This window comes from Neophocaena asiaeorientalis, unplaced genomic scaffold, assembly GCF_003031525.2.
Source record: "Neophocaena asiaeorientalis asiaeorientalis breed wild unplaced genomic scaffold, Neophocaena_asiaeorientalis_V1.1 scaffold648, whole genome shotgun sequence".
In the NCBI taxonomy this organism is placed as follows: Eukaryota; Metazoa; Chordata; class Mammalia; order Artiodactyla; family Phocoenidae; genus Neophocaena; species Neophocaena asiaeorientalis.
The window spans coordinates 6,284,379-6,310,017 of record NW_020172781.1 but is presented as its reverse complement, the minus strand read 5'-3'; the positions used below and the strand labels follow the sequence as shown (position 1 = coordinate 6,310,017).

Genomic DNA, 25,639 nt, shown 5'->3' with positions numbered 1-25,639 from the left:
GAGTGATCTCAGTGGACCCGTTCTCTCAAGAACGGCTTAGAAATAAAGCCCCTTTCCCTGCAGAACGGAGGTGAACACAGTTAAAGGGCTGTCACATTCCCTTGGTGCGCTCAGGCGACTTTTAGGTAAGGAGTCATTCATCCAGTATGGTGGACACTTTTCTAAACAGATGATAAATGCTACTGGGGAATGGTCGACAAACCCACGAATCCTGCACCAAGATACCCCCACCAAAGCAAATTGTTCACAGACTGAAATTGTTTCCGGTCATTCTTATTATACGTTAACCTCAGAAAGGTCTTTGCTTAGAAGTAAAACAAACAGCTATCTTCATCACTAACCACAATAAGTTTAAATATCAAAAATCCATAAAGTCTTAGAAAAATCAAGAGTGGCAATATTTGGTAAATCAAAGATGACTGATTTATTTAATACTGGATGTTATGTATTCTCCTTTGGAAATCCTAATAGGGCACTCAAATACGGTAAATAAAAATATGGCTTGGTGACTCTTTCTTTTTTTGGGGGGGAGGGATATTTGCTATATGGTAATGCAGGATTTTACTTATTCTGTCCATTAGTAACTACTATTTGAAAACTTTTTTTTTTTTTTTTCCGGTACGCGGGCCTCTCACTGTTGTGGCCTCTCCCATTGCGGAGCACAGGCTCCGGACGCGCAGGCTCAGCGACCATGGCTCACGGGCCCAGCCGCTCCGCGGCATGTGGGATCTTCCCGGACCGGGGCACAAACCCGTGTCCCCTGCATCGGCAGGCGGACTCTCAACCACTGCGCCACCAGGGAAGCCCCTTGAGAACATTTATAATATTAATAGAACTTAATCTAAGAGAAGTTCAACTTCTTTTTTTTTTTTTTTTTACATTTCAATACTGGATATTAATCAGAAAGATAGTCAAAATTACTATGGTCGAAATTTTTACATCAAAAATTTGTAATAAGCGTTTGGTATTAGTCTACATACAATTCAGTTTTTGGTGTAAAGTTCTTTGGCTGCAAGAAAGAACATTTGGTTTACTTCACTAATAGGAATCTCTCTTGATGCTGGGATGGCTTCTTCTTGGCATTTCTTCTGCTGTTGGTTTTCGGCACAGTTATCTGTGATCGTATGAATGGAGTGGAGTGGAGAGGTACTCGTCATGTTTATTCTAAGTAAGAGCACGTAAGCAGTCACTACAGTAATGAGGGGGTACACAGGCAGTGCAACTAACTGCCCGGGATTTTTGAGGCCAACAGGTTAAGGCCTAAGCAGTTTAGCCAAGATTCAGGAATAAAAGCCCACACCAGATACAGTATGAAGCCAGATTGGGAGCTTAAGAAAAGAGTAAAGCCGTAAGTCGCTCTTTCTGGCAATGGCGACGGTGAATTTTCCACCATTTTCCCCGTGGCTTTAGATAATCTCGGGTCCTTGACGCGCCCACTCGGCCCCTCCCCACAGTTTGGCCCTGGTGACTCTTTCATGCTGTTTATAATATAAATGTATGTATATACACTTATGTCTCTTGACAAATAAACATGTAATAGTAAGTTCCTCACCATACTTTGCAGGGAAAATGAAAATGCAGGCCGCTTGTTAAAAAATTATTAAGAATGTCAGGATGGTGCCAGCAGAGCATTCACCTGGGTCGGCGGCCTGATGACACCACACAGGCCAGACACCCAGGAAGCCGGCCCTGTTGCTGACACCGTGATACTTAATCTTTAAGGAAGAAAACTTCCAAACTGGCCCCCAAACTCCAAGATAAGAAGGTGTATTGACAAAATACTGCTGATGACCTCCATACATATTATTTATATGTGGACTAAAGACTTTGAAATATCAAGTATAGATTTATATATATGTATAACAGAATCACTTTGCTGTATACTTGAAACTAACACAACGCTGTAAATCAACTAAATTTCAATAAAAACTTTTAAAAAATTAAAGACTTTGAAATATCATTTCACACTGATCTTTCCCAAGCCAGGTAGAACGAAAACAATTTATGGCATTTCCCCCACTCTACTGGAAAGTACTTTATGACCCAGATACTATGTTCAGCTTTACAAGAGATCTTGAAAATTCATTGCTTTAGAAATATCTTCAGACACACCAGCTATTTTACCTTCTTCGTGGCCAAGCTGCTTATTTTTAGCTCTCTTCCTGGCCTCGATTTTATCCGTGTCCGCATTTACGGCTTCATAAACAGTTTCCGCCACTTCCTGCTGCCAGCGCTCAGAGATCACCAAAGGGAAGTTCTTGTAGAGTTCTTGGTCGCAATCAAGAAGCTTATTATTTTAAGAAATCAAGATATGTATGATTTAACATGCTTACAAAGGCAACAGATTCAAAAGTACCGTAACTGGGTGTAGGAAGATAACTAGACAACAGCCTATAACCATTAAGAGACAATTTATTACTTGTCATAAACCTCCACCAATGACAATCGAGTGACCAAGGCATATACTGTACAACACGGGGAAGATAGCCAGTATCTTACAATGACTGTAAATGGAGTATAACCTTTAAAAGTTGTTAATCACTATATTGTACCCCTGTAAGTTATATAATATTGTACATCAACTATACTTCAATAAAATCTTTTTAAAAAAAAGAAAGACAATCTAACAACCGGGATCCACACACGGTGATATATTATGGGCACTTCACTTCCATCCCTGGGTCAGTCAGATGCAGCCCAAGCTTCTACAGCATCTTCATAGCGTTTTTGCCAATGAAAACTAACATGTAGAGGGTTTTCTTTAAAGGATGACAAGAATCTGGCAACAAAATAATTTCGATTATAGTGAGGATATTTTATTTGCGAAAACAGATCCCTATGGTTTTAGATACAGTTACAAGGGAGAAGCCAGGAGGGCTTTCTATCCACCCTCCCATTATTCTGTAAAGTGAGAAAAACTAAAAGGTCCGCCAGGCCAAATTTACCATTTAGCCCACGAGCCTTCCAATGAATCCAAGTTGAACAGTATGATCATAAGTCTCGCGATACATGGAGACTTTAGCCAATGTGGCCTTTCAGAGGTGCTGTAAGAAAAATCACACTTAACGATAGCATCTCTCTTCCAAACTATTACTCAAAATTCTTCATTCTTCTCCCTAAGTGAGCCTGTACTCTGAAAGCAAGCTAAGAAAATGGTTTTACAGATTTGAGTTACAGTTCTGTGGCAGAAAGACAAGTGATCCTGCTGATAGGAAAAAATAGCCCTGTCTTTCAAAAGCAGGGATCTCTCTAGAAGCTTGACTCGTTCACTCCCTTGCCTGAGAGATAAGCACGGGAGAGAGACAAGTTATTTAGAAGGAAAAGGGAGAAAGACCAAGGGTGAGGCTCCTGCCCACAGGCCTTGAGTGAGTCACTGAACCACTGGAGGAACCTGCATCCTGGTCCCAATCAGGATGCTCTCCAGCCACCCTCACGGACTTGTTATCCTAACGTGCTGATTCTGAGATCAAAATGTGTAGTTTTTCCCCTTTCAGCTTTCTTCAGAGGCCCAAACCAAGCCTGGAGCTGAAACCTTTGTGTGTCCTGAGTGTGAACACACTCGTGCGTGTGTGTGTGTGTGTGTGCGGTGCAGTGTTAGAGAATCAAGGTCAGGAGAGCACCCTGCGATGAGGGACACTGGGGCAGATTCTGCAGAGTTGGGCAAAAGTGAAAACACCCTCCTTTCCAAAGTAGTTGCTCTGAAATGGACAAGTCTGCTTTATATACAAATGGTTCCATCTCCGGTAAGGTCAGAGAGCCTTGGTCTTTATGACTCGGCCTATGCGAAAAATGAATAAAACAAAGCTCTACATGAAGTGAGCCTTTTTTTTTTTCTCCTTAAAGAACAATGTATTATTTGGGCTGCATTTTAAGAGACACAGCCTTCTCAGCTCTGGTTCCGGAAGAAGCAAAACCACCACAACAGAAACTCCTAGTGTACATGCCAGGAGGCTGACACAGGTGACCCACCCACAGAGAAGGCCTGGCAATGAAACCACTCACTTCACAGGCAAGCAAACCAATGCTCCTGAGGTTCCCTAAATGGCCCTGATTCCCTTAGGTAATAAGTGCACATCTGAGGCCAGTGTGTCTGACTCCAAAGCCCAGAATACAGCTGACAAAATTGAAAGCGTGAGACTCTCTTTTGAACAACAAAATTTTCACAGGCTCCCACGTGATATTCGTTTTCCCTTTAGTGTCCTTTGCTGGAGAGAAGTATGTCTGATGACAAAATTCTCCTGTGACAGCAGTGATCCTTTTAGATAACTTTGAAGAAGGACTATTCCCGAAGCTATAGGGTGGTCCTGTCTGTCCAGGCCACAAGATGCCGAGCATCTGCACGGTGGTCACGCTGCTGTCCCCAGGGGAGCCACAGCTCAGACCAGGCCCTCTCCGCTGTGCTTCACCTGACCTTCCCCGCCACCCCCCACCCTGCCATCCTGGGAAACTGGCCACGTGAGCACCCCAATCGCCTTTACAGCTGCCTGGTAGGAAAGACCGGGGGTGCTGACGCAAGGCCACAAATACAGGCAGCTGAGAAGACGCGGGCAGGGGAGCCTCTCAGAGGGAGAAGCTGAGAAAGTGGGGGCAGAGAGAACTTGACACGTAGTGACACGCTCTGACTGGGCATCCAAAAGAGGGTGACTTTCTCCCATGACTCACCACCTCTAATTATGCCCTGTCTACTTGGAAAATAATGATAGGCACCAAAGTCTGAAAAATGCAGAAGATGCTATGTATATTAAAAAAAAAACAAACGTGATTATTTCACTTTTTTTTTTTTTTTTTTTTTTTTTTTTTTTTTTTTTGATTATTTCACTTTTGATTGACAAATGCAAAATGATTCACGCTGTTTGCTCTTTTCATCCTGACACAGAGAAACCGGGGTATTTGGGAGAACTAAGATGACTGGCTGTCTGGCATGAGGCCAAGTACGTTTGCCATCACCTGGCTGTATTTCCCTGCTTCGTAACACGTCTGAGTTTTCTATCAACCACCAATCTATCCAAATCAATAAGAATGTGACCACTTTGCAGTTTATCAAACGTAAAATAGGTAGTCCAAAGAAAGCTGTCGTGGTCTCTAATTCAGGTCTTGACCTCTTCTACATTCGTCAAATATATGGATATTCATCCGTAAGTTACAGTCCATAAACAGGCCAGTACTAAGTCAATCATGAAGCCTGATTTCCAATTAAAAAATCCCCCACCCTCCAAAAAAAAACAAAACAAAACCTGAAAGCAAGTATCGCCGGTGTACCTTGATGCCTTTGGTATCCTCTTCATCAAATGAGCCGATGTCAAAGGCGTCGGCCGCATTGACTTCCCCCCGGGGAGGGATCAAGGGTGGAGGGTACTGGAAGAGCCAGAGAAGAAAGGTTCAGCTACTAGGTGACTCAGGGCCCGGTCCCAACCTGCTATTCTATAAAGAGATCTCAGTGTGACACATCAAGGTGTCACAGTCCGTGCAGGGCTCATTCAAGCTCACACGAATCACAGTGCACAGTTCACAATGCCCCCAAAGGAGATGCAGCCCCACGACCCAGTTTGCTAGAAGCTTAACGCCTGCAATGGGGCAGGGTGGGGTGCCCCACACCCATAAACGTCCCGAGGCCAATGCTGGCTGAACCAGAGCCCGAACTCTATTCCTAATTAGGCAGGACTAACAGAGCATCATCCCTCAACAGTCTGAGTTGATGCAAAGATGTGTCCAAAGATGATCATCAACACTGAGAAAAAACAACAACAACTTGAATTTGGGGTGTTTTCCTGAATCAATGAGAATATTAAAAAGTAGCTTAAAATAAGCCAGGGGGATTATGCTACTATACAATCATGCTAATTCTTAAATTATGTGGTGCTGGGCTCAAAAGTATCTAAGTGTATGACAAACGTTTCTCGTACATTTTTACATATAAACAAAGAGGGAGAAGTTGTTCCAAAGGGAATGAACCATAAGGCAGCACGTGGATAGGAGAGCAAGAAGCAGGGCTATGGATGGAGAGCTGGGGCGGACCCTGGAGACAGAGCCAGGACATAGAGATGCATACAGAGAGGCAGATGGAGAGCACAGTCGGGGTGGTACCCAGGGTGGGGTCCCAGCAGGAGTACCTTCTGCAGGTAGACTTGCTGCCAGTCGATGCCTCTGAAGAAGTTGTGCGTTTTTAGTTCCTGTGCACTGCGGGAGACAGGGAGTCACAGCAGTGGTAAGTAAATATGCATTCGGAAATCTAAGAAACGGTTTGCAAAAATTATCTCCGATTACAGAACACACAGGGACAACTATTTCCAGCTCTTTAAGACAGCAAGTAAAATACGCTTCTTTCGAAGCAATCCAAGAAACACTGTGATGTTTAGAAAGACTGCACACTGAGCCTAGGAATATGGTCCACGTGATACTTTACTGGGGATGCTTATCCCAGCCTGAGATAACCTAGGGGTTTTCGCGGATTATATCTATATCTGATTCTGTAATCATGAGAACAAATTTAACTAAGAACTAAATTAGAGATCTACACATTAAAGAGATTTACAGCAAATGTCTACAAGTCCTCATAGATCAGATGGCAGGGATATGAAGCACCAAATATTAATTTTGAAGCAAACTAGAAATCTAGCAGAATAGTGCATGCCAAACCCCTCCCTAAACTGAAGCAACAGTCTTTCCCAAAGATCCCTGCTAAAGTTCAGTTCACATGGAACAGAAGAAGTTGCAGACTCTGAGGAAAACACGTGGGCCAATATACATATAGTTCCCATGTGATTCCCTCCGACCCCCTCTAACTGAAATGGAAGATTCTCAATGTATTGAAAGGAACTGTTCTGCTTTCCAGGTGAAGACGCTGAAAGGCAGAAGCAACGGCCTACCCGCGTCCGTGGCAGCCGAGTCGCTTACTAACGTCTCGCTGGAGCAAGCCTTCCAGAAGGGACTTCAGCTCAGGGGAGAAGATGTCTGGAAGTTCCACATTCTGGGGGTGGGGGGCAGGGGGGAGAATACGATCTCAAAAATGCATCCAGGGAAACAGTGCCCTCACCCCCGACCAGATTTAAAGGCCATTTCTTGCGTAAGGATAGTGTTTAAAAAAAAAAAAAGCAGATTCATTGCCAACTAACATTGACCCTAAAGAAACACAGAACAGTTACTCATCTTCAGAGTCAATAGACAGGCGGGAGCCAGAAGAATCAGGTCTCCTCGCTCTTCTGCATTTTTCCTTTTGTTTGATTTCTTTAGTTTTGTTCTTGATTTTCCACATCTTACTCTTACTGATTGTTAGCAAACCCTGATATTTGCCTTGGCATCTATTTCCAGTGTTTTAAGAAAGCTTTTTTTTTTTTATACTGGTTGTGATGGAATGAAACATGAAAATTATAATGCAAAAAAAAAATAGTTTTTGACCTCCTTACCATGGTGAGTGTCATTCGGTCTATCTCATGCTTATCTTTGGTTTTATGTTGTCTGAAAGGGCTGTGACTGTAGAAATAAAGAAAATTCCATCACTAGATGGTTTCAGGTAACAGCAAACATTGTTGACTAATATTTGGGCAAGGTATTACGTTCTGTCACTGCTCATTTGAAACTGAAGAAATACAAAAACCATAAACATATAAGCATTTCCGAGAAAAACTGATGATCAGATTGACAATCAGATATATTAGGTCCTGAAGGAGCAAAGGCTTATGTTTACTTCAACTCCTGAGCTTCACGTCAATGCAGTCATGGTACCAAAATATACTTTAGCAAATAATTTAAATAATAATAAATAAAATAATTTAAAATACACTTGGAAAAAGAATTAGCAAACAGGTATTTATGAAAATGAAAGTCACACACATGACGTTTGTCACATTACTGTTTGAGATAATGGTAACTTTCATACTTTTTTTTTTCTTTAGAAAAATGGGTATTAGTTCCTTGTACAATACAAAGAACTGCAGTCAAATCAAAACACGTCCAAGATGAACACACTTCCCCGCTAGAATCCAGTAATTTTAAGCACTACATTCCTTTGAGGATAAGAGATATAAACTAACCCTGTGCTCCCAGACCCTCCAGAGTTCTGAGAACTGCTCCCTCATGTCCTACTTACAAACAGCCCCAGACTTAAGAGTCAGAAACCCTGGGTTCACGCTGTGACTTGGCTGTTATGCCGGCTGTGAACCAGTCATGGAAACCTCCAGCCTCAGTCTCTTCATCTGTAAACGGCATAATGCAATACCCATCACCAAAACGGTGACGGGAACGAATAATGCACATGCTAGTAGCCGAGACAATGGCAGGATACGGTGGGTATCTGATACACATCTGTGAAATTAATAAGGGTGAGTCTAACTTTACAAAATGAATGTCTGCTTGACCAACTATGTAAAGAAATTATTCTGACTCTTGATTACATTTTTAAAATGCTGGATAAGCTGGCTTTTAAAGTTAACCTTAGATATCACTTATATATGGAATCTAAAATATGACACAAATGAACTTACCTACGAAACAAAAACAGACTTACAGACATAGAGAACAGATTAGTGGTTGTCAGTGGCGGGGGTGGGGGTGGGGGGGAGGAATGGATTGGGAGTTTGGGATTCGCAGATGCAAACTATTATATACAGGATGGATAAACAAGTTCCTACTGTAGAGCACAGGGAATTATAGTGAATATCCTATGATAAACCATAACGGAATAGAATGTGAAGAAGAATATGTGTGTGTGTGTGTGCGTGTGTGTGTGTATATATATATATATATATATATATATACACACACACATACATATATATATAAAACTGAATCACTTGGCTGTACACTAAAAACTAACACAACATTGTAAATCAACTATATTTCAATAAAATAAATTTAAAAAAACAAAGATACTCTTAGCATGAAAAGAGACTAGTAAACATGCAAACTAGAAAACCCTGGCCTTATTTATTTTGAAAATTAAAGAAGGGATATGGTTGAGATTTCTGACGGTAAGACATGCCTGTAAAATGATCAACCCTGTAGATTTATTTATAAGGCATACATAACATAATCTGAGGCAAGATATTATATAAAATAGTTAACTCTATAAAATGGATAAGGATGTTGAGCACATAAATCAGTGTGATTTAGAAAAGAGAACTAAAACGCCCACCCACTCTTGCCACTGAATAAGTTAAACTATGATGATGATTCCACTTCAGAGTATTTATTTAAATATTTCAATTTTCACTTTGTACAAGAGAGGGCACTCTAACGCTTGCTTTCTTTCCTATGCGGTGAAAAACACAGTAATTTCCATCTCTTGAAAGCATTAATTTGGAAAACAAAATCTAAACAAGGTAAATTAGTACCAAGCAAACACACGCCAATCTTTAAAACAGATTTTGATTGGAAATAGCCTTTGCATCCTAATTGTTTCCAAGGAGAAAAATGTAAAATTACTGCATTTAAAAAGCAAATGGGATAGAGTAACAAACTATATCTGTTGTTTATGAGATACTATAATTTTTAAAAACTTGACTTGTATCATTCTGTATGCAAAATACACAGAGATATTAACATGTTCACGGTTCAAGAGAAAAGGAATATAGGTTTATTAAATCTTACTACAACTTCAGTCTCTCTTCATGACACAACTGCTCCTACCCCACAGAGTTCCTTAACGTGTAAAAGGGGATTGTGTGAAGGTCTCCTGTGTTTCAGCAAATCCATCTGCTTTGGCTCCTGTGTGCAAAGCCGGAGGACCCCTTCCTGCTCTCAACCCTCATGTGCTTGCCTGCATCTGATGCTGGAAGCAGAGGGCTGTGCCCAGACACTTGGAGAGAAGGACGACTGTGTTCTGACAGAGATGCTCCGTGCTAAATTTAAAAACTCTTTCATGTGACCAGAGGGAGGGCTTTGCGAGGGGACGGGAGTTAAAGTTAGCGGTGCCAAAAACATTCCCGGCACACGGCCCCGATCGCTACAAATCCCATTTGATAAATATAGCTCTGCCACGTCTGACTCAATAAGAAACAATCGGAAATGCTTGTCGGATCTTCGGTTCTGGACTGTTGTGCTGAGAAAGTCTGGTCTTTCAAGCCCTGAGGCGCATCTGTTTCCAATGTCTTCTTGATTATTCTTTGTGAACAAAACCCAAGATTCTGTTTCTATTTTGGAAAATGTTAAAGAAAACCTCCTATAGTAATGATCTCCACTCTGAGGGAGGCACGTGGTGCTCGCAGATCCTGTGTGATCACAGCTGCTCCCCGACGCAGCCGCTTTAAATAGGAGACAGCAACGGGCCTGTCAACAGCTTATGACGTGGGCCAAGCTCTTCCGACAGCACATGCAACACTCCGGCTGCGTCGGGGGACGTTATGGGAATAGAATTCACATGTACAGTGGTCAGATGTGGCTTTTGAATAACAGAGAGAGTGGGAGAGCCGAAAATTTCCCCCCAAACGAGTTGGGAAATCGTTCAAGGCATGCTAAATGATGGGGAAACACACACACACACGCACGATACATCATTCACAGTGAAAAGATGAGCTCAGAAACAATCCATTTATAAATACAAGTGACTACAAATCTTTACGTCAAAAATTAATTTTATTATCGAAAAAAAAAAAAAAAAAAAAATTTTAGAATACCGAAAAGATTGCATGTCACATCAAATGTGAGTTTTGAACCTAAGCCAATAGTTACCAAAGTATTTATAAACATTCCTGTTTTTCCCTATGGGAGCCAACTCGGCAACCTCAGGCAGAGCTCAGTTCTCCCCAGACCACCACCTGGGCTCTCTCCTTGTGTCTGACAACCAATGGTGACAAGTTTAAGATCAAGGCTACTGTCACGTCAATTCTTTCCCTTCACAGAGAGCTGAACTCTAGATTGAGGATCATGACGGTGATTCCGCACATCTGCAATATGGACACCTCGTTATACACAGATGCTCTTCAGGGTCTGACAGTCAGCTGAAGTGGAAGCAGTGACCCCCACCCAACATACAGCCCTGAGCGGATGGGTCCATCACTGAGTCCAGGGATGCAAACACGTTCTCGGGCCTCGACAGCTTCCTTACATCCAGGTTCCTGTCCCTTGCACCCTGTGGGATCCTTCTAGGGTGTCACAACAGAACTAGGGGTTCAGACAAGTGTTTCAGCGGAAGCAATGGGGCACACTGGTCAGTGTGAGCAGTATCTGATCAGAGAAAACAGAAGCGAAAAGAAGACCCTTGGTGCCCACTGGTCACCCTCACTGCGCAGACGTGGGGAGGAGGGGAAGAGACTTGCTTCACTGCGCAGACGTGGGGAGGAGGGGAAGAGACTCGCTCCGGAGCAGTTTCTCATCCTCAGCTGTGTGACCCTTTGTCGGAGCAGCGGGGGCCGCCCTGTGCACTGTGCGATGCTTAGCAGCAACCCTGGCCTCGACCCGCTAGATGCCAAGTTGTGACAACCAAAAATGTCCCCGGGCATTGCCAAGCACTCCTGGGGTTGAGGACGAGCGCTGGGGAGTGGCTGGCACGGAGTCTGGTTCATCCCATGAGGACTGATGCCGCGGCCGCCCCATGAGAGCGCCAGGATACCGGGGGACAGACTGCCTGTGAAGCCCGCACCCGGGAGGCCGCGTTGGCCGCGCTCTCCTCCCACCCCCTCCTGAGTTACCTGTTTCAGTTCCTTAGGCCCCTTGTGTCTGAGAAAAGACAGCTACTCGGGCTCCCTCTGTACAGTGTGTAAGAACTGAATAGGGTGCTTCTGTACGCCTGGATGGAACCTTCTTACCCCTCGTTTAAGCTGAGGGGACGAAGGCTCCATCGCCTCCAGATCTCACCGTGATGCTCTGCTCCTGAAGGGCCCTCAGTAAACATCAGCTTACTATGAACCACTGATACTTTATACCCATTGACGTTGGTAGTGATATGACCATCCTCCCAGTCACCTTGAATCTAAACTCCTATCTGTCCATAGCAAGCATCCACTGAAAAAACAAAAACCACTATGGACTGTAAGAACGATATTGTTAAGTCATTTGTGACCTTTCTGATCCCAGCACCACAGCGCTACTCAAGCCTTTGCCTGGGTTCTTAGACATGCCTCCCACCAGCATCCTCTTACTGAAGAGCAACCCAACCTTTGCTTAAACGATGCTTCCTTTCTCTGTCCCTCCTTTGCTTAAAAGCCCTCAGTCTCTGGGGCCTTAAGAACAAAGCCCCACCTGCACAGCATGGAATTCTAGCTGGCCCCCGGCCCTGCCCCAATTTTCTCCATCTTCTCATCTTCTCACTCAGCACACCTTCCCCAAGACCAACAGCTGACCGCCCCCCCACCTCACTCACAGGTCGTTGATGGGGAAAGACCACCTGCACCTGCTCCATACTGTCCCCTCCCCGTCGTCTACTTCCGCTCCAGGTCTTCATCCTGCCAGCCTGTCTGTGAGAGAACACTTCCCATACCAACTCTTACGTGAAGTTGTCAAGTCGGCCCTGCGCTTCCAGGTTAGACCTGGTGATCCCATTTCTGCTCTCCCAGCACCGCCCATACAGCTCACGATTTTGTGTGTGTGTGTACCTATCTACTCTCCTCCGAGTTCCTCCAGGAACTGTGTGTGGCTCCCCCCCACCTCCCTCCCTCCCCCACAGCATCAAGCACAGGCTCTTGCATACTGCAGGTACTCAATAAATGCTCACCGAATTGTATTTAAATCACTTAAGTCAAAAACCGTTTCCTCGCTCTTTGGTTTCAGTGCTCTCTCCATTCCTGGGATTGCCTTTTGAACAAGTATTAGGAAGAACGGCAGACGATCATACATCTTCGTAGGGAAGATTCGTCTATTCTCTTTGTTAGGCATTGGAAGGATTCTTGCCATTTTCAGGCTCAGTGCATGGTCACCAGGCAGTGACGGGGAGCTGTCTATCTGTGAGGCGGGACATGCCTTCACAGGGCAGCTCAAATGCTGAACGGACATTCTTGCGTCAAACTGAAGTCTGTTCTCTCCTGAAAATGCTCACTGTCTAGAGCTGTGCAGATGAGTACGCCTCCTTCAATGAGATGGGCCTTCCGACAGCTGGAGCCGACAGGATGGCTGCCTGAGGCACTGCACCCAGCTCTGTGAACCTGTCCATATGAGCCACGATTTCTAGCTGCCACCACTCTCATCTCTTCTTATCCATCCATCCCATCCCATCCCCGTGACCATCCTCTGGATGTCTTCCTGTTGGCCAAGATTCCTCTCAATAGGGGTCACATCAAACGTAATGCTTCAATCAAGCCTGATCAAGGATGTCATAAAGGAATTACCACCTTCCAGTGCAGTCCTCCAAACTTGAACCATGACCAAGTAAGACGGAACTGGCTTTCTCAGCTACAAATCACACTGCTGGCATAGAGATAACGATCAAACCAATTACCAGATCTTTTAAAAAATAGTGGTATATGCCAGATCATCCCTAGACTGCACAGATGGACACTATTATAAACAGAATAACAATATTAAACAAAAAGCAATAAACAAACAAAGCCCTAAATGCAAGATTTTGCAAGTTTCCCTGCCACATTCTACAACTGACTTTTGAATCTTGAGTTAATGCATTCAGCTTTTGCTGTTGTGCAGAGTTTTTCTTAAATCATCTCGTGACTCTCTAAGTGTGGATTCTAATCTCCAACCCCTTCTTCAGCAGAGACCTCAGTGAAGATGGTGTGTCCGGATGCACTTACCATGCATGCAGGGACTCCCGCTGGCTGGAGAAACATCTCGGGTGGGAAGTGGTTTTCTCTGATTTGCTTTGCAGAAACTCTCTAATTAGGTCAGCTAGTCTGATGACATGAATTAAGGCCATCCAGGCTCCACAAACATGATAATTCAATTAAGGACCAACAGGACCTGACTCTCTAAGCAATAATACAATTTTAGTTCCCAAGTGAATGTGGTGAGCAGAGAACAACTAGATTATCCAGGTCCTGGGGAAGCAGCCGGGGTGCTTGGAACCTAGTTTGGGGGGAAGACAGGGAATCCAGCCTCTCTTCAGATTGTGCTAAAGGTAATAAGAAGATGCAGCGACGCTCAGTAAGGCTTTCTGAGGGAAACATGGCAAGTTTAGCAAACTACCAGGCCTGTGTGTTCATAGAAGCAACGTTACAGGGAGAATCCTGACTAGGAAATTTTAATGTAAACTGCTTTTTGTATCTCTGTGAATGGAGAATAATCAAAAACGTATCTTAAACAATTCAGCGCTCTGTTAAAATTGGCTAAAGACTCTTAAAATTAATGGAAATATTAACATAATTTGTAAACATTCAATATGAGAACATATTTGGAGAGCGCTTTCATTCCATCCTCATTCCGCTTGTATTTCATCGTCCCTGGTAGATTAGAACTAAGGGTCAAGTATAACAAATGAAAAACAGAGACTTACACAATTTCATTTTTGTTTTTTGAAACCTACAAATTTCAGCATGTTCACAAACAGATGCACACTTTTAAAACAGGTTCTCTTTGGGTGTGCATCCTTTCGTGTAAAAAATGCTTTAACCTCACAAGACAGTCATGAGTAATTAACTCCAGGGAAAAGAAATTCTACCCTCTTCGATTACCTACATTTAAAAATAACACTTATTCCCAAAATAAGACATCGATGGAAATATTCCAACAAAGTCTTGCTTCAGGTCTAAACGTGTTGGCATACCTTCCTGGTATGGAACAAAAACACCGAAAGCTTACGGGAAAGAAACTCTCACTTTTATGGGCAGAAAGAGCTGTGGGCATCGCCTGGATCAGTGTGTGGCTTAAAGATCACTGTGTGATCTAAAACGATATTAGCACCTAATAACATGCAAATATTTTGGATTTTGATCCAAGTGCATGCCATGGTGATGGTGCTAAGAGGACGCATTTCACTCACCCTCTCAGAAGTTTGAAAAGCATACAACCCAGGGAGAACCAGTCAGCACTGCTGTCGTACGCAGTCCCTTTCTGCAGGACCTCGGGAGCCATGTACCCGTGGGTGCCCCTAGGGAGAAGAAAGGGTATGTGCGGTTATCAGTGCTTGCAGACCTTATAAAATATTCCCAGCTCATCAAGAGGTCTGAGCATCATTCATCAATGTCGGCAACTATGAACAAGGGGGAGGGGACGACAGTGCTTCCACCAAATATGATTCAGCAAACACCCAGCGGGAAAACGACCTTTCCCGTCTTCATTAGGATAGAACTGAATATAAATAAACTACCATATGAAATGAATATGAACAATGCGCGCACTCCACGGTCTTGGAGGTGAAATGTGAATCTCGGGAGTCCTTCCGCACTACAGCCAGGAGGAACCAAGGGCAGGCCCATTTGAGGGCTCTCCTGAGGACACGTGTGGGGCCGGGGAAGGGAGCGGGGGGAGGGGGCGGTGAACAGTGACCACACCGTAGCGCTAGAGACCTGGAAGGGATGGGCACGGGCGTCCCCGTGTGGCGCCACCCTCCCGTGCTGAGGACCAGGGCTCGCACACATGCCCATCGTATCTCCCACCCTTCCACGGTCACGATGGTCTCCAAGGCAGGGCGGGCGTGGGGGGACAAGCCGACAGGTACGGAGACGGAGAAATCACGTATCCGGTTTAAAGAGCTGCTGACAGCTCAAAGGACTCAGCCAAACAAATGTGCAGGCGACTTGCAGGAAGCTGAGAAAAATCACTTGGGAGGACAACCATTTATATATAATATGTGTTATCTGCGACTCAAAATCCTTTCCCATTCTGCGACTCCCCACCCCTCCTTAAAGATCTGAGCACGCACTGCTCCAAGCATGCAAGAGAGGGCTCATGGGGAACTTTCAAAGACGTGGCCTGAAATGGCCCCGAGAAAGCCTTTAACCGTAGCTCTGTTCCCATCCTCCATTGATTTTCTTCACTGATAGAATGGGTGATAAAATGACACCTTCATCCCACAGGGGTGCCGTGAGGATCACACGTATGTAATGGGCTTAGGGTAGTGCTGGCTCTTAAAAAGAACTCAACTTACGTTAGGGATTTTATTCTCTATCCTTATGTTATTATAATCCTTTTTAACTTATGCTCGGAAACAGTGAGAATCTGCTCCGAGAAGTGATCCTGGCTCAGCACTGGGCCCGATACCCTCTCTGCCTCCGAGTTCTATCTTGAAAGACTTTTCTCAAACAGTGAAAACAGGCACAGGTCCATCCCTCAGCAAAGCTCGCCATCCAGAAACCAAAGTCTGACAGCGTGAGGTCAGCAAGGCACGCTGTGAGAGTCAGAGATTTCCTCGAGGGGCCTCCAAGCCATTTTTCTGGGGAGGTTTAACTTTGCTGTTGCTGGGAAAACCTCTGTGGTGACCTTTTTAACCTGCGATTCTCCGGATCAAAACCCAGTTCTGGGATGGGAAGATCTCAACGAGTATAAATGCGTGGGGTTAACGCAGATGACGTCTCCGAGTGGACACTGGACACAGCAGAGCGCTGGACCTGCCCACCTCCACGGTTTTCAGCTTCTGCCTACACGGCAGCACCTAGCGCTCCCTGCCGCTTCCCACTGACGATCTGTGCTGTTCATGCTGAAAGAACACTTGAGCATTTGAAGACACGGTGACAGGGGACTGAGCTTTGTGGTCCTGGATAAAATAAGCTGGGACTCAATGAGTCACTGATGATCTGTTTGATTCCAAAAACAAAGTGTTTCTGTGTCATTTGGTGGCTGCTCCATGGTTCACTTTCAGTTTGTCAGGATTTGATTCCATCATTAGAGGGACTGAGTCTAAACCTAGCTGGAGAACCAACCACAACGCTGCTGTGCAGACGGGCCAGCGTCTGACGAAGTCCTGGCATCATACCTACGGCTTTGAAAAGACCAGAGAAGCCCGGTCTAGGGTGAAATTCTGGCCACGAATCTTTCGTCTCGTACCAAGTCGATCCTCTCAAAGCCTCAGGGGGTTCAGACAGAGTGTAAGGAACACAAGCTTTGGAGTCGGACAGAACTGGGTCTTAAGTCTAGCCCCACGATGTGCCAGGCATGTTGACTTTGTTCAAGTTCCTTAGTTTCTCTGAACCTCAGTTTCCATCCCATAGAAGTAGATGATTATAACGCATGCCCTGTGGGTCCTCTGTGAAGATAACAACATATTTAGAGCAGCCGGCCACACATTCCTGGGACAGCCGACGTTCAACTCATGGCATGAGTGCTGTCCCCCAGACCGGTCACTTCCTGGACAGCCCCCCGGGCTGCTGGTTCCAGGAGGTCAGGGAGCTCTTCTGCCTCAGTCCCCGCTGCATCGCCAGCACCTGGCACACAGCCAATGTGAAGTAAATACTTATTACATGAAGGAGTTGACTTCACCCTCACAAGTGTCACGTGAAGTAAGCAGCATTGTTACTACCTCTTTATAGAGGAGAAAAATGAGGCTGGTGCCACGTGGAAGGAGGATTCAAACCCACATCTGCTGACTCAAAAGCCTTTGCTCTCAGCCATGATATGCCTCCTGTACTTAAAAATACAAAATTTTGTTGTGCGTTTATCCTTTTTAAGTAGTGGCCTCACTATCATCGTTTAAACATGAAAATCAACCTTCCCGATCCCATCCCTTTACAGATGCTGTTCAGCTATGGACAAAAGCCCGCCTTTCAGAGCTGACATGTGAATTACATACACTAAGAAGAGGGGGAGGTCCTGTAAGGGAATAAGTAGCTCTGCATCTGAAAGTTAATTCCCTTGGGAGATTAACTCTTCTGAGCTCTCGGATTCATATTCAGTTGTGACTATACTAAATTGAAGAAATTAGCATACCAAATAGCCGTGGCATTAAAAATTCAAATGATTCTCTTAAAAATGTCTGATGAACTCCCTGGGAGAGGCTTATACAACCCCAGGTTCTGGCCTCATAATTGTCAAGTGCTGGCAAAATGCTAAGGCTTTTATCACCATATCCCAGATTCTGTAGGAAGAGAGAAACATGGTTACAGAAACGGTGCTAAGCGCTATTAACATCTGATCAGGGCTTTAAATGGCAATTCTGATTTAACGTAGCCCCTCATAAAGTACTGCAGTTTTAGAACCACTTTATTTTTAGTCCCACAAAAAAAAAAACAAAAACAGGATTTATAGTTTATTTTCTGCACGGATGCATGAAATGAGACTCCTGGGAGTTACTTCAAGACCACTCAACACAGTAATGATGCACGATAAAATGGAATTTTAAGAGCTTCACTGCTAAGACTGATATATTGAAAAAGAAAAATCAAGCAAAAGTCACCTGTTTTTCCACAAACTGCACATATGTCCACATCTTCCACCCAGATAAACTGATACTAAAGAAATAGGAATAAAAACCAGTACGTATTCCGTTCTGCTTCTCCTGAGCCCCGGGGCATCTACTTCATACTCCTGTTGTCATTTTAACAATCTCAGGTTCAGGGAAGTCCTTGGGCCAGTGTCAACACTTGCAGAACAAGCATGGCCACTGCTGGAAGCAGCTTAGGGTCCCCTGAGAGGGGACAGGTGCTGGCCGACGGCCAGGGCGTCAGGGAGCTTCCTCTGCATGGTTGTTTAGAGGACGAATGTAATATTCAGATCTAACAATATGACCTGCATTAAAAGCTTGAACTGCAAGGAGATGATTTTTTAAATTAAAAAAAGAACTCTAATTTCTTTTTAGCAAAAAAACCCCAAACTTTTGAAAAAGAAGGAAAACGTACATGGAGAGAGAAACCTGGCCTCTGGGCCTTCCTTGGAAAGTTCTACGCAATTGCCTGTGCACCTTCTTTGGCATATAAACTTTCAGGGGTCTATTACTACCTCTACCCTACAGATAAAGAGACTGAGGGTCAAGCAGGTGCGCTGACTGCCTCAGGGTCACACGGCCAGCACGGATTTGGGTCTGCTGCTGAGGCCCCTATCTTTCCCTTAGACCACCCTGCCCCCGGGCAGCTACACTGTGGGTCCCTGCATGTTCCCCCAACTGGTGAGAGCGAGCACACCACCACCCTTATCTCCTCTCCCACAGCCTGGGATACGGGACCTTCCCCTGACCCGGCACTGCCACATGCTGAAAATCGCTATTGGCAAGAAAAAAATGGGGGAACAAATGACCACGTCGGGATCTGAGTGAATAGGCAAGTTGAGTTAGGAAACGACAGGGACAGAGGTGCTATACTACTCACACACTCGCGTGCGGCTTCTTTTTGGAAAAATCGCAGGCAAGACCAAGGTCTGATATCCTAACGTGTCCGTGTTCATCCAAGAGGATATTTGCGGGCTAAAATGAAAGAGAAGGTGATCTTCAAGAGTCTCCAAGATGTCCCAGGGGCTAACTTCTAAAACTATTGGCACTTGATATCTCATTATTTTATCACAGTTCATTCCTACACATGAACCCTAGCATTAATTATATCATCACATCCAAGTGGGGCATGATACCGACAATGACATGTTTTGTGTTAATTTCAGCAGGAAAGTGGTAATGACAGATGGGAAGGATTCTACTCATTTGATGATGGAACACAGGGCAGGTAAGACTGGAGGGTTACAACCACAGTCTATCGGAGTTAAAGTATTTCTTTTTCACAGCAAGAAGTGCAATCCAGCCAGAACGGTCAGTCTCTCCACAAAGGGAGTGAGTCCACAGGCTCCTTGGCCTCTGTAACTACTAGGACTTCAGAGAATGAAGCCACGAAGCACAGCACAGAAAGGAAGCTTGTAAAAACATACAAATAGTGACCAAAGAAATCAAAATATTCCACAGTGCCGCATTAATCCCGATAAACGTCATTTCTGTTTATTAGTACAGAATCAACAGAGGGCCCTACCAAATGACCAAATATGATTTTGACCACAACTCTGACGAGACGTATCCATTAAGATTAGATTTAGTCAGCATGATCGTGGAAAACAAAGCTCCTCTCCCTAATACACACTGAATTACAGTCATCTTGATATTTTTCTGCTGGAGATCAGCTATTGATTTGCTTGAAAGGAAAATAATGGCATGCCATTATAAACCTGAAGCGTGAATGACTAGAATTAAGTCTGAATAGAAACTGCATAATACCATTGCCTACTAAATAGCTTAGAAGACAAAAGTACTGCATCAAGATGATTAGAAACCAGTTATAGATTTAAATTAAAATGTATCACAATGGCGCTTCATGGGCCTTCGGCGTGTATTTTATTCTTCTGCAAAACTCACCATGAGGAAATAAAATGTCATGTGCCAACCAGTGGCTAATTATTTCTAATGTGATGAAAATACTGTTTTTCTTCTTTATGTTCATATGAAGAAGGCTAAGGGAGTAATTCTTTAACCTTGCAGGAGGCTTTAAAAGTTACAAAGTCCCTTGTGAAAAACATAATAAGCCCAACACTAAAAGACACCATTTTAGATTCTTAGGAGGTAACCTTTAAAAGCTAATCAAAACACACGAGCAAAGAAACGTCATGTGTACATTTTAGCTGGTTAACCTGGGTTCAGGTTAAGAAGGAAGCAGAGAGGAGGCAAACCCACTCTCTTCCCAACCTCCTTGGGAAGTTGCCATGGCTATCATTTTTCTTCTCACCATTATTTACACCTTTATATATCTGCGCGATCATTTCTATATAGTCTGTCAAGGTCCCGTTTATCTCCTCCCCCATCTTCATGCGGCTGGCTAGATGAGTATCACCGCGGATGTACCAAGCAAACTCCCAACTCCCTCCTTAACGCAGAACCTGGGACCAAGCATCATGGTCTGGAATGGAAAAACTCAGAACGCGCTTATTTCCTTTTTTTCCAAGTCCAGTAAGATTTTAAAGAGAACCACAGGGAAGAAGCCCAAGCATGGAAGACTGGGGCTATGTAGTTCAGGGATCTGAAAATCCATTAGTGATTTTTTAAGGCAAATTCAAAACAATCTGAGGCTCAGAGAGTGCCCTTTGGGGGAAATTCTCCAGGCTGTCAGCCACTCTGCCCTGATCGGATCAGGCTTGCCTAACAAATGAGTTATAACTCAGCCCTTCGACGTGTTAGTTCACAGGTCGATACTTCCCGTAAGACATATATGTTTTCTGCTAGTTCACCTTTGTACACCTCCTGGTCTCACACTAAGCCAGAGCCAGTTGCTTAGTGAACATTAATGGAATTACAATCAATTGTAAAATGGGCGACAACAAAACACCCCTACCCTGCTTTTCACTAATTAACCAATTAAAGTTTTTGAGTTGGCATATGTGCTGCACCAGGCACGGAGGTAACAGGGACAAGTAGGATGGAGTCCTTAGAACAGAGTTCAGAGTCTGGAGGAGACCGACATCACAAAGGTGATGCCTTTATCGGGGCTGAGACGAGGAAAATGACAGGATACCATGAAAGAGGTGGAAACGCCTGTTAGACCACAACTGCAATACAACACCTATTGCACAGGTCCGATAAACAGAAGGAGTCTGTCCAATGGCCTTACCTTCAAATCTCTGTAAACGACAAACCGATTGTGCATGTGTTCCAGCCCCAGGATGACTTCTGTGGCGTAAAACCGCATCTCCTTCTCAGAAAACACCCCGTGCTGTGAAAGGTGATAGTGCAAATCGCCCCCTGGAATCAGAGACGTGGAATTTAAATTCAGTGCATTAATTTAAAGGGAACAAAAACCACTGTCATCCTGCATAGTTATGATACAGTCGAAAAAGGTAAACTATGCTTCTGCTTTGTCTCTCTCTCTCTCTCTCTCTATATATATATATGTGTGTGTCATTGATTTCTGTTAATTTGACCAAATGCTTTAAAAATTCTAGAGAAAACTAAAACATTGAGAAGACTTAGATGTGACAATGGCCAGGACGATATGAAACAAAGCCACCGTTCTCTGACAGGTATCACAGCTCCCAGATGTACCATCAAGGGGGAGGGAGGGTTAGCTAATCTGCTTTGATTACTTGCGTTCTGGCTAATAACTGAATCAACCCATGTAGTGATCCAGGAGGTGGCTTAGCAACTCATTCTGTGGACAATAAATAGTAAGGAAACAAAACAAACACATTGATCATATTGATAGATATATGAGAAAGCAAATACAGCAAAATTTTAACTGGTAAAACCCAGGTGGTGTGTATTCGGGTGTCCCCAGTAAAATTCTTTCAATTTTGCCATATGTTTAGAGTTTTCATAATAAAATGTTGGAAAAGGCAAATCATCATACGGCCTCAAGTTACAGAGACACAGAAGGCTACAAACAGGGTAAGGGAATGTTCTTATAAAGTATAAAAGAAGAGCCTCAATTGATCTACGAAAGTTCATGTGTGTCCAACTTTATTGCCCTTGATTTTATAAGTACCTTCCTGTTCACACACACATATTCCTGTATAACCACTACCAGATCAAGGTGTAGAAGATTTCCAGCATTGCTGAAGGCTTCCCATGCCCATCCCAGGCAGTATATCAGCTCACAGCCCCTAATTAAAGCCAGTCGGACTCTATTGTAACCTCTCCCCCCATAGATTAGTTTTGCCAGTTCTGATGGTCACATAAATAGACTCACACAGGGGACACGCTGCTGTGTCTGGCTGTGTCTGCTCATTATAACGTGTGTGGAAATTCCTTCACGCTGTTGGGTAGGTCTGATTTTAAATCAAACACTCAAAATGTAATAAAACTTCAAGTGAATTTCAAAAAAGGTATTTCATTTGTTGAACTGTACATCTTAATTTCAGCTCTCGTTACCAAAAATGCTTTGAGTATATATCATGTCACTTTCTAGTATTAAAAAACTACTTTTCTAGCTAAAACTCTTTCATCATTCTCTGGGTCATCAGTCACAGTTTAAAAGATCAATGTACAGTGGAACTGGGCTAAACGCATAGAAGACTGGGCTAAAATCTGTCCTGGCTCAAAGTCAGTCCTTCAAAGTTGGTTTTTAAACACATTTCTGTCTTCAGCCTATGTATCTTTAGGAGGCATTTCATTCCTAAAAGTTGAGGGCCAGGAACACGCAAACTAAACATCCAGGCCAGTTGCATTCCAGAAAATCAAGTTTCACTGTATTTTAACTATTTTATGAAAATCTTTTCTAGAAAATGCAACTTCCTGGGGAGAGACTGGGAGGGCCAGAGGGCAATGGCAGTCAACATTTTTAAATGAAGTTGAACTGAAAATTGAAGAATAAAAGGTTTCCTTAAACTTCAGGAGGAATTTAGTTACCTGAAAGACCCAAATGGCCAGTCTGTCGGGAGCAACGCAGGCTAAGATAAAACATCATGAAAACACAAACAAACAACATCATGGCAAAGTCTTGCAGTGTATTCAGACTTCCCAAGGCTTGCTCACCGTTCATCAGATCCAAGATGAAGCAGAGTTTATCTGGCGTATGGAAGGCATAGGTCATACAGACAATGAAAGGACAATCCTGGAGTGAAAAAAATATATATAAGAAAAGCAAAAGCTGCCCTGGAAAGCGCATCTACTGCCAAACACCATCTACACTTTTTTTTTTTTTTATCCATGCCACTGCCCCGTGCATGAAACACAGACACCTACCTGGTAAGTTTAACAGACCCAGGAAAGTGGGTCTGGTTCCGTGGAAAAATGCACCGAGACACAACACTGCTAATTAGAGATGAACTCAAAGGTGCTCTGTCACTCTGATTCAATCATGACTCCTCTATCTACATCTTCAAAAGACTCAGATTCTACAGAAAAATATTACTGCCTTACTAGTCTTTCTGTTGGTCTACATTTCAGTTCTGGCTAGTCAAGTATCCATTTTCAATCTCTGATTCTGAGGTTGGAAGAACCATACCATGGGGGGAAATGTTATCTATATTACTGTTTTGAAGCACTGGGAATAAAAATGAAATTAAATTAGCTTTTGAAAGTGGAAAAATGTACCAGAGCCGAGGACAGAAAAACTCAATTGTAAAGATGCCAATTTTCCCTCAGATTAATCTCTAGATTCCATGCACTCTTAATTAAAATGAAAATTGACAAACTGATCCCAAAATTTATACGGAAATGTAAACGGCCAAGAAAAGTTCAGATACTCTCGAAGAAAAATAAAGCTGGAAAACGCATAGTGCTAGATATCAAGACTTACGGTAAGGCAACAGTAATTCGGTATGGAACTAGCCCAAGGACAGACAAATCGACCAGTAGAACCGAACAGAATCCTGAAGTAGACCCACATGTAAATGCTCATTCGACTTGTAATAAAGTGACCCAGCAGGGTAGGGGGAAAGCATGGCCTTTTCAATCAGTGGTGCCGGAGCAACAGGCTATCTGTACAATCAGCTGTGGACATTCACCCCTACCTCACACCACACACTAACTTCAACCCCAGGTGGATATAGACCTCAAGGTAAAACAATAAAGCTTCTAGGAGAAAACCAAAGAGAACAACTTCAGGACCTTAGGGTGAAGTAAAGAATTCTTAAACAGGCCACAAAAAGCACTAACAATAAAAATATTGGTGAGCTAGACTAAAATAAAAGTAAGAACTTCTGTTCTTCAGAAGACACCAGTAAGAGAGTAAAAAGGTGAGTCACAGAATGGTAGAAGATATTTGCAATCCATATATATCTTGAATATATAAAGAACTCTCAACAATCAATAAAGAAAAAGCAAACAACCCAGTAGAAAAATGGCAAAAGAGCAGCAACAACAATAAAAATAATAATGTAGGCACTTCACACAAGAGAGTATCAAACGGCCCGCAAGCCTATAAACAGATGCTAGGCCTCAGTTTTCCCTAAAGAAACGCAAATGGAAAATCACAATGTGTCATCACTAAAACCCATGAGAATGGCCAACGTTAAATAGACTGACAATGCCAAGTGTTACAAAGGTATGGAGTTAATGGAGCTTCCAGTAAGGCGCTGGGAAGGCAGAATGGTACTACCACTTTCACAAGATGTTCAGTGGGATCTGCTAAAGTTGATCACTACCTGCAAAGCCTATGAGCCAGCGTTTCTACCCTGGGGTATTTACCCAACAGCAACCTGGACTCATGTGCACCAAGGACATGAGAATGGTCCTCATGGCACTATTCAAAATAGCCCAAAACCAGGAAATAACCCCAATGTCTACCAACAGGAGGATGGATACACGAATTGTGGCACATTTATATGATGGAATACTATAGAACAGGGGCCACCAAACATTTTCTGCAAAGGGCTGGACAGTAAATATTTTAAGCTTTGCGGGCTTCATCCAGTCTCTATCACATATTCTTCTTTGTTTCTTTTCTTTACAATGCTTTAAAAAGGAAAAAACCATTCTTAGTTCATGGGCTGTGAACACAAGCCAGATTTGGTCCCTGGGCCACACACATAGCCTGGTGACCCCTGCTATTTAGCTACAGAAGGCGCTGTTGCTAAGAGCAACGACTCAGATGCATCTCACAAGCAGCACTGAGTGAGAGAAGCCAGACACAAAAAGAGTACATTTATATGAAGTTTCAACACGGGCAAAGGTAAATTACGGTTTTAGACATCTGGGTAGTAGTTAGCTTGGGCGTGGGGTGAGTGGCTGGGAGGGACACAGGGAGACTTCTGGAACACCGGTAACTTTTTATCTCTTGACGTGGGTGCTGGATACACACACGTGTTCCCTGGTGAGAATCCATCAGTGCCCCACTAGATCTAGAACTAGGTTCATTGAGATAAATATACAGTGTACACTTGCCACTCAACTGATTCAGATAACAAATGGCATGAAATATCTATAACC

At 43.6% G+C, this 25,639-nt stretch overlaps 1 protein-coding gene and 1 pseudogene across 1 annotated transcript in view; both read right to left on the bottom strand.

Annotated features, from left to right (window-relative positions):
* Positions 1-25,639, bottom strand: part of GRK3 (G protein-coupled receptor kinase 3) — a 98,246-nt gene that overhangs the window by 11,213 nt on the left and 61,394 nt on the right. The window contains exons 9-17 of the mRNA XM_024741391.1: positions 23,243-23,321; positions 21,384-21,514; positions 19,113-19,207; positions 14,858-14,965; positions 7,404-7,470; positions 6,867-6,967; positions 6,111-6,177; positions 5,260-5,355; positions 2,125-2,287 (exon numbers count right to left, since the gene is read on the bottom strand). Of these exons, the coding sequence (XP_024597159.1) occupies positions 2,125-2,287; positions 5,260-5,355; positions 6,111-6,177; positions 6,867-6,967; positions 7,404-7,470; positions 14,858-14,965; positions 19,113-19,207; positions 21,384-21,514; positions 23,243-23,321 (907 nt within the window). The remainder of the gene's footprint in view (positions 1-2,124; positions 2,288-5,259; positions 5,356-6,110; positions 6,178-6,866; positions 6,968-7,403; positions 7,471-14,857; positions 14,966-19,112; positions 19,208-21,383; positions 21,515-23,242; positions 23,322-25,639) is intronic.
* Positions 895-1,435, bottom strand: LOC112397284 (phosphatidylinositol N-acetylglucosaminyltransferase subunit P pseudogene; annotated as a pseudogene).